We start from the raw sequence: 9,453 nt of genomic DNA on the forward strand, positions 1-9,453 counted from the left end.
TCCACTGTTTCTTGGTTTAATCATTGACTGAAATATGTGCAAACCATCTGAGAGCAGAACATCAGGCTCCTTCTGCCTATTCTCTTTCTAGACCCATGTGTGTGACTGTCCCTCTGGAGTGCACAGGGTCCTCTCCCTCACACCATGCCCTTTCACCAGATGAGGAAAACTCTTTCTTCAGGGGCAAGGTCTGTGATTTCAAACCTCCAAAGGCTAAGGTAAGCCCTGGTTTCCAGACCAGAGAAGTGCACTAAGGAGCCTGGCATGGGTACTATGCCATGATGCTAAGGATATCCATGGCTGAAGCGTTTCTAGGTGTTCGTGGTAGCATGACCTAAGGAAAGGCTCCTAAGGATCGTTTTCATCAGAGAACTTTAATCCTATGGTGACCTCAACACCTCAGAACTGAGGCTTTACTGCTCTCCTGAACATGGGCACCTGTTACTGAAGTTGCAGCCTGAGGCTTCAAAACATTATTTCAGTTATCTGTCTCCTCAGGTGGTTTTAGGTATCTCGGGGAAATGTTTACAAAAGCTCATTTTGGCCTAGGGAGGATAATTTCCTTCAGTTCTTCTATAGGCAGTGGAGGGGAGCGGGATCCTGCAGGGCAGCCCAACCCACCTACGCACATTCATGCCCCAACACTTGGCCGCACACATGGTCTGCACCTTTCCACCGGCTGTCATGGGATCCTGCAGCGTCAGATCCACCAAGTCACAGCTGGCCATTGGAAATCCCTGCAAATGCTGTTTTTGGCAATGATCTGAGCATACAGGCATTGCTTCTGGAAAGACAACTTAGGGTCCCTTAAAGGTGCTTGGGAGGAAGGTTGACAGTGGCACACCTTGCTCAGAGCTGGCACGCCCAGCAGCCCCGTCTCCCTTACCACTGGCTCATGCTCCTTCAGAAGCTGAGCTCTGGTCACCACTTCCCACCATGCTCAACAGAAACCTGGCAGATGCACAGCACAGATTGCAACAGACAGTCCTTATTCATCTCTATTTTCCCATATTAGTCTCTGCAGACCAATCAGAAACAGTTCACCAAACAAAGTTAAGCAATATCACAGAGAACTTTAAGAAATGACTCTTATCATCCCTCCTGAGGATAGGCTCAATGGTCAAGGCCACAGTGAAATCTTCCTTTTGTTGTAAAAGTTAACTGAAGTTAGTTATTAAAGTGCTGCTAATATTTAGGGAGGTTCTGAAATGAAGAACAGCACAAGATACCTGCACTGCCTCTGAAAATTTCAAGGATACCTTTTTCTATAAAATCTTGGTCTGGTTTCTTCTGAAGAGCTTCCTGGAATACATCAGGTATGATTTTGACTTGCCAGTCTGGGTATGGGATATGTGAAGTAATACTTATAAATGAAACACTTCTAGTCATGTGCTGTATTTCTTGTAAAATCTAAAAGGTTCTCTTGTGGAATTTGTTTGTATTTTTCAAATGTTTATCTTGCAGAGAAATAGTTTGTGAGCGTGTATACACAGATTGAAAAGTTGGTTGAAGCGTGTTAATATTTAATTATTCAGTTAAAGTTACCAGATTTTTGTGTACTACTGAGTCAATATTTAGAATAAATTAATAAAGGGAAAAAAGTATCCATTTGCTAATTCCCTCAACAAAATGACACACATCAAAATATGCATTACCAAAGGTTCACAGATGTGGGGGATTAACAGTGGAGTTGGAGTTTTTTATGTGTGAGAGAGGGTAATGCTGTTAATTGCTGGCCATGAGAACAGGATCAGAAGCCATATGGAATAAAACTAAACCAGAACGTTATCTCTGGGGTTTCAGTTCAGACCTAGCCTTGGTCAATAGTGAGTGAAAGTTGTTACCACTTGATAGCTGCGCGGTCTAAGTTTGGTCTGTGCTCCCGATCCCAATGTGTAGGTGGACACATTAGAGAAGTCGTCAGAAGAATTGCACTAATTGGTCATGTCCCACAAGGAGTCAAAGGACTTAATGATGGGAACGCTCTGGAAAGGCAACATGGGTGGCTGGTGTACAGACCTCTCTTTTAGGGGACTTGTGGAGAATGTTGGTAGTTGGCACAATATCCCATTTTCTTTAAAACACCTAAAATAAGTACTGGTGCTGACAGCCAAAAAAATGTCTCTATGCAGAGGGCATCCTATCTTTCTAAACACGTATGGGAAGAAAATGAGGGTGAGCGAGAGGAAGGCAGTTCTGACTGGAGACACAGTAGCTGATAGCGGCCAATAAAGCCCATGGAAGAGGGAACCATGAGAAAAGCTGGACTAGCGGGTGACTTGCGGGTCATCTAGCTGCAGCAAGGTGCCGTACCATATGGTCTCATTTACCCACCAGGAAACACCTGAAGCCACTTTACACCACACTTCAGGTGCTCAAGCTGGCTTGGTTAAACTTAACTTGAGTAATGCCACATGGCACCACAGTCTGTAAAACAGACTCATGCTCACATGGTTCGGCTTGGCGAGACCCTCGGGGCGAGGCTCCAGGACTCCTTCCGCAGCTCTAAGCGATCGAACCAAACCAGGAGGAGAGTTGGTAAATTTGGGCTCCTATCAGGAAGAAAAAAACACACGGAAAATACACCTTCAACAAGACCAGCACTAATAAACCAAAGTAGACCTGGAGAATTGTAAAGAGGCATCGTGTATGTTCCCTGAGATCGGGGCATTAAATTTGGCCCGAGGAAAAAATAAAGGCTGGGCAAGGGGCAGGAGTGACAACTAAAGTACTCGGAAAAGCTACAGCAGCTGCAGCACTGGGGAAAATCTGAAATGAAAGAGTAATCCATGCACTTCTTTTATTTTTATGGCTTTTTCAAAGGGTACAAATAGTACATCTTGTGCCCTACAAAGCAATGAAAAAAACTACTAAACAGGGCTTTCAGCAATATTCCTCTCTGCGACATGAAGTCTAGAAGACTGACAGACAGACTAGGAAACAGAGCAATTCTAAAATCTTTGATAGATTAAACTTCACCCTGCAAATCTAAGTACACGAAGATTTTCAGAGAAAGAACTAAATTAACCAAATATTTTCATTGAAATTTCATCAGCTTCGGATTTGGAGCTCTGATCCCAACAGAGGGAGGGATCGTAGTGTCCAATTACAGGATTGGAGTATGATTTTAGCTGACTTTGGGTCAGGGTGTTGAATGAGCTTAGATTTTGAGTATTTGTCTGTTAGAATAATTATCCACCAGTTTTTGGAAGATATTATAGATCTAATTTTTTAATGTTAAAACAAATAATAAAAATGTTTAACTCATTGCCTAAATAGTGAGTCCTTTAGGGAAAAATAGTATATCAACAAACCCAGCATATCTAAGAGGTTCATCTGACATTATTTGGACTTCCACACATCCATGAATCTCTCCAGAATGAACTAGGAGGAAACTAAAATGAAATCACCTGAAATAGGTTAATAATAGGCCCTGAGCTGTAGCAAAGTTTCAGGATGGGATTCACACTTTAATGCCAGAATTGTCAGAGATAAAAAGCTTTCCATCTGCTCATAACTATGCAGACTGCTTTGTGCCACTTGAAAATCAGTCCTGTGATATCTCCAAATATTGTATACACACAAGCCTGAATTAGAAATGCCTGTAGGCTATTTCAGCGTGAGTCAGGCAAGGACCCGGGCAAGGAGCTAGTGTTGGCTGAGCATCTCTCACGAGACCACCAGCAAGCACCAAGTCACTAAGGAGCGTCTGACAACACTATGGGAGAAAAAATGAAGACAAACACTCTATTATCAGTGTCACAAAAGACTTTTTGCATTCTACAGTACATCTTCACCTCTGAGTCAAAATAGAATAGAATAGAGCAGAGCAGAGCGGAGTAGAGTGAAGTAGAGTGGAGTAGAGTAGAATAGTTCAGCTGGAAGGGACCTACAGTGGTCATCTAGTCCAACGTTGACTACCAAGAACAAGTCCCTGTCTAGGACTAGTACTGTATTAAATATTTAATAGTGGCTACAGCAGAGAGAAATGCTTTTAGATAGGACATTTGTTTAGGTGAATTTAATGTGGGAAGAATGTGAGGCATTGAGAGAAACGTAACAGCAGAGTGGGCAGCACAGTGACGGCACCAATTAATTGCTGCAAAATACCCACCTTCTCGTGTGTAATGTGGGCTTCAGGGGTCATTTCTGGAGTGACTGAGGACAGTTTCTATTCATCACAAACACGTGAATATGGGTTGGGACATGGGAGAAAAAAGTATTGAGGTCAGACATTGCAACGACTGTTTGTGAGCATGACAATGTTTCCAGACAGCCTGTGGAAATAAATATTACAAGCAGCAACACCATGCTTTTTTACCACTGTGCTTAACCTCCCCGTTACACAGACCCAAGCCAAAAGGTTCAGCCCTGTCTCTGAGTCTAAGAGAGGGTGGCTGAGCCCTGCCTTGGCTCTGCCTTTCCCCTCATGTGTTGGTGGGTTCCAGCAAGCTCCCAACCCTCCTGGTGGTGCCACAAAGAGAAACTGCTTGGGATCTGCTTGTTTATTCATTAAGGAATGAGTCTCCCTTGGGGGAGGCAGTTTTTGGTTGTAGATGGCTGACTCAGAGATAAATTAACTCCAAATCCATCTTGTCCGCTTGTTGGCTGCATCTTTAGAAAGAAATACTTCATGCTCCAGCGAAACACTGCCCTGCAGTGGGAGGAGGAGCGGGGCAGGAGATCGCCTTGGCAAAGTGAAGTGCGTATCTCAGCCGTCTCTCTTTTGATCTTCAAAGGTGGTAACGCTCAGTTTGGAGTTCACCCATCTATGCTACTGCTACCCGCCCTACAGTACATAAGGAGCTAAACCCGTTCTTCATTTCAGGTTTTTAAGTGACTAAGGCCAGGGAGAAGCACACACGAGTCGCCATCCTTGCCTGACGTCTCAGGAGAAATGGTTGAACCTGTGGGCAACCACTATGTTGTAGCCAGACCTGTGTACTCGGAGAATTTGTTCAATGAAGAGCATGAGAAATTGCACAGATACCATAAAACCTTTTGGGATCACCTGAAACTCTGTTTTCGGTAAGGAGATTTTTAATTTTTTTAAAAATATGGATCTAAGAAACAGACTGAACTGCCACTCTCAGACAGCATGAACTCCATCCTGACAACTTCCATCTCAGATTCCAACAAAGCAAACAAGAACTCAATAAGCAAATGCAATTCCAGATTTTTCTAAAGAATTTTAGCTTCTATTACCCTTAAAACTCTTCCTACAGTTTTATCCCAGGCAGCTTCTCTTTTCCTGGGCACTTGGCAGCACAGATTCCAGGGACAGATTACTGTATCCTTTCGATACTTAAAGGGGGCTTATAAGAAAGATGGGGACAGACTTTTTAGCAGGGCCTGTTGCAACAGGACAAGGGGTAATGGTTTTAGACTAAAAGAGGGTAGATTTTGACTAGATCTAGGGAAGAAATTTTTCATCATGAGGGTCATGAAACACTGGCCCAGGTTGCCCAGAGAGGTGGTAGATGGCCCATCCCTGGAAACCTTCAAGGTCAGGTTGGATGGGGCTCTAAGCAACCTCATCTAGTTTAAGATGTCCCCGCTCATTGCAGGGTTTGGACTAGATGACCTTTGATGGTTCCTTTCAACCCAAACCATTCTATGATTCTATGATTCTACGAAAATTTCAGTTGGAAGGGACATCTGGAGACCATCAGGTCCTTCTTGAAGCACAGCTGGCAGAGCAGGTTGATCAGGGCTATGTCTGGGTGAGATTTTGACCTCTGGCAGCCTGAACCTGAATCCTTCCCCCTTCGTTTCCCCCCTGAAGACAGGCTGCGACTCAGCCAAGCTGTTCATTGACAGAGCTCTGTCCTCTTGTTTCTTTACAGCTGCTCCCCACAGAGGGTCAAAAAAACTGCCTTGGGTTTGTTTCCCATCGTCTCGTGGCTGCCAGCATACCGCTTCAGGGAGTGGGTCCTGAGCGACATCATCTCTGGCATCAACACGGGGCTCGTGGCTGTCCTGCAAGGTACCTCCGGGAGGCGTGTGCTCTGACGCCATGCCGGGTGCTGAGGGACTGCCGGCTTCAGCGTGCGACACGCTCATCACCCTGCCCGGGCCTCTGTCCTTGCAGGTCTCGCCTTCGCTTTGCTTGTGAACGTTCCCCCCGGTTATGGACTCTACGCAGCATTTTTCCCCGTTCTGGTCTATTTTATCTTTGGCACATCTAGACATATCTCAGTGGGTAAGTTCCGGCACACCGACCAACCGCCTCACTGAAGAAGTACACGCTGCCCTTTCGGGTCTCTAACGAACGCCTTGTGCTGCTCAGGTCCCTTCCCCGTCCTGAGCCTGATGGTGGGAGCAGCCGTCGTCAGGCTGGTCCCCGATGACAGTGCTGGAAACGGCACTTCCACGAATACCTCAGCAATAAATGAGGAGAGGGTGATGGTGGCTGCATCTGTTACCTTTCTTTCCGGGGTTTTTCAGGTTGGTAAACATGTGTGTGTGTGCCCGCACACCTCTATGTGCCCATACATGAATAGATGGGTGGTGGACTGGCCTTCCCCGTTGTTTTCTGCTGGTGTAGTCTCCAAAGTAATTCTCTTCCCCTTCCCATGCAACTGACCTTGGCTCGCTGATGAGGAGACATCCGCCCCCCTCCAGCAGGGACCAGCCACTGATTCACGCTGTGGAATCCCTGGTTTTGCCCAGAACTGAGCCCACAGCCCGCACAGGTGCACCCCACCTACAGCAAAAAACAATCTGCTGGGTAGGAAAAAAGTAGTTGTGAGAGTAATGTGAATGACGCAGACACAGCAAGGGGAATAAAAGCTCTATCTCATAATAGTAAAGTATTTGGGTTTGTCTTTAAAAAAACCAAACACAACAATTTCTCCGTCTCTCCTAATACCAAATTCCTACAGTTCCTTCTTAACATATTAATATGTTTGTGCTTTATACTTTATAAAACACTGGTACCATGTAAAAATACGGGTACTGAAAACCCTAAGACTAAGGAGTTTTATTTTAGCTGTAAAATAAAAAGAATAGGTTTTAACTACTCTAGCAATTACTCTTACTCGTCTTATTCCCCCTGTTGCTAAGTCTCAACTTCTGTTGCAAGTCTGGTGACAGTATTTTCCTTAATCCCTGGATGTATGGGATTAGTAGAAAATCTTTGTTCCCATTAAATATGGTTCTCTTTGTTGCAGAGATTGCTTAGAAGTATGAATGAATCACACTGACATGTCAAAATGGTCATTTTGCATTTCAGTTGCTTCTGGGGATTCTCCAGTTTGGATTCATCGTTATTTATCTATCACAATCATTAATCAGCGGTTTCACGACTGCTGCAGCTATCCATGTTGTGGTATCTCAGCTGAAATTCATGCTTCAACTACCTGTCCCTGGATTTAATAAACCATTTGGCATCATCTATGTAAGTGCTAAGTGTTTGTTATTTCATAATGCTATTGAACCCTGTGATGTATATCTGACCCTATGTCTCAAGGCTGTAATAACAGAACTCATCATAAAAACAGCCAAGCAGGAAGAAACACAAGAGAAAAATATGAGATGTGTTATTAGTATATGACCAATCTTTAAATTTATTACCAAACACCAAGTTACACCCCGTTGAGCTAATTAGATACTTTCCATTGTGCGTTGGCATATTTTAATTAAGTGTTTAACTTTGCCTCAAGCATCTGATTATTCATTTTTACTGGACTGATATTCTATATAATTAATTTGGATATGACTCTGTGAGGGCTGGTGGATGAAAAAGGAGGAAAGGGGAAGGACAGGAAGAAGCAGCGGAGAGAGGCACCTGCTCAGTAATTCCCACCGCTCACGCTTCCTATCGCACACGTGCGTGTCGCTCAGTGGGAGGCCAGGAGGAGAGGGTCAAGAGCCAGTGGAAAGCATCTTTCACGGATGCTTTTGTTGTTTGGACGATGCGCGTACACAGTCACCGGGGCTTGCAACCCACATCATGCCACAGGGAATAAATCCCAACCACCATAACCCTCAGAGCAATACAGGTACAGGCCCTTCTGGAAAGGACAGTGCTACTGTGCCAGGACGTTACTATTTCTAAAGCCCCACGCATTTCCTCCTCTTTTTGCAGACTCTGGAGAGCGTTTTCAGCCAGATCACAAACACAAACATCGCTGACCTTGTCACATCCCTTGTTGTCTTGCTTGTCGTCTTCGTGGTGAAAGAAATGAACGATCGATACAAAGCAAAGTTACCAACTCCCATCCCAATCGAACTCCTTGTGGTAACAGTCACTTCTCCCTGATTTTGCAATTGCTCCATCGCTACGGTGACACGGGAAGCAGCCTTTTAACTATTGCTTCTCCTGTTCTGTGTTAAACAATGGGTTGTCATTCTACCTGTAAGGAAAAATTGACAGCGTTCATGACCTATTGCGAGGTGTTTTAGCTCTACTTAGCTGTTCTTAACCTAATACACCTGTAGTGAGTAAAACGTTTTAAAACTTGATTTTTTTTTCCCTTGGATGAAATCAGCTGCCTGCCTCTGACGCCAGCCAGCCACAGTCCCACAGCTGGGGCCCCTCCGCACCACACCTGCAAACAGCCACCGAAGCCTTGGCCACCCATGGCCGAGCACAAAACTGTTTTGCCCACCAGCAGCAGAGGGTTTTGATCCCCAAGCTGCAGCGGGGTGGGGGAAGCCTCACACAGGCAACGAGCTCCTAAAGTCCTGGAAGGTGTTGCTGTAGACGCAAGCGGTGCTTGTTTTCCCCCAGAGTTATTACAGAACCTTTTTAGAAAACACCTGCTTTATTGGGTGGGATGTTCTCTGTTGTTAATGAGATATTCTGATATATTCTCCGTATGATTTATGAACGTAAACCCATACCCGTAAGGTGTTTCAGGAATGACATCTGAACAGCAAAAGGGTGTGCAGACTTGGAGCATAATTCTGCCGCTACATGATGAGACTGGAGGGCTTGTGGGAGAGGGAGAGAAATGGTTTTTAATAGTTTTGTCATACTCTTACTTGAATGTGCCTAATGGAGGTGTGGTTTATTATCTTTCAGACAGTCTTAGCAGCACTGATTTCCTATTTTGTTAACTTCGAAGAAAAATTTAAGGTAGCTGTCGTTGGAAAACTAGAGGAAGGGTAAGTGATTTGCTTAAAAGTTACCAGTGGAGCAAAATGTTCTTTCTAGTTTGTCAGTGCTAAATCAGTTCAGCTCTGCTTTTTGCTTAGAATAATCTCCTTCATCTTCTTTTGGTAGGTAAACAAACATTTTGCTCCCAACAATATGAGCACACGCTTTCAATAGGTAAAAGTTACTCACTAGAGCACATCTCCTACACAACAAAGAATACACCGTGACATGAAATAATTGCATGCTTCATTTGCCAAGACAGCTGTTGAGCAGGAGGTTGATGTTTGTCCCTTTTACTGAGCTATTTACTCCTGAACTCCTCCATCTCCCTCGAAGAACACGCATGGTTC

The 9,453-nt window shown here is 44.5% G+C and overlaps 1 protein-coding gene across 1 annotated transcript in view; it reads left to right on the forward strand.

The window, feature by feature from the left end:
- Nucleotides 1-4,897: 4,897 nt before the first annotated feature.
- Nucleotides 4,898-9,453, forward strand: part of SLC26A3 (solute carrier family 26 (anion exchanger), member 3) — a gene marked incomplete at its 3' end in the record, with an annotated part of 10,237 nt that continues 5,681 nt past the window's right edge. Inside the window, 7 exon segments of the mRNA XM_010295588.1 lie at nt 4,898-5,028; nt 5,847-5,986; nt 6,092-6,202; nt 6,290-6,447; nt 7,235-7,399; nt 8,090-8,242; nt 9,029-9,111. Coding sequence (XP_010293890.1) covers nt 4,898-5,028; nt 5,847-5,986; nt 6,092-6,202; nt 6,290-6,447; nt 7,235-7,399; nt 8,090-8,242; nt 9,029-9,111 — 941 coding nt within the window.

The sequence above is a fragment of the Phaethon lepturus genome, unplaced genomic scaffold (assembly GCF_000687285.1).
Source record: "Phaethon lepturus isolate BGI_N335 unplaced genomic scaffold, ASM68728v1 scaffold661, whole genome shotgun sequence".
Lineage (NCBI taxonomy): Eukaryota > Metazoa > Chordata > Aves > Phaethontiformes > Phaethontidae > Phaethon > Phaethon lepturus.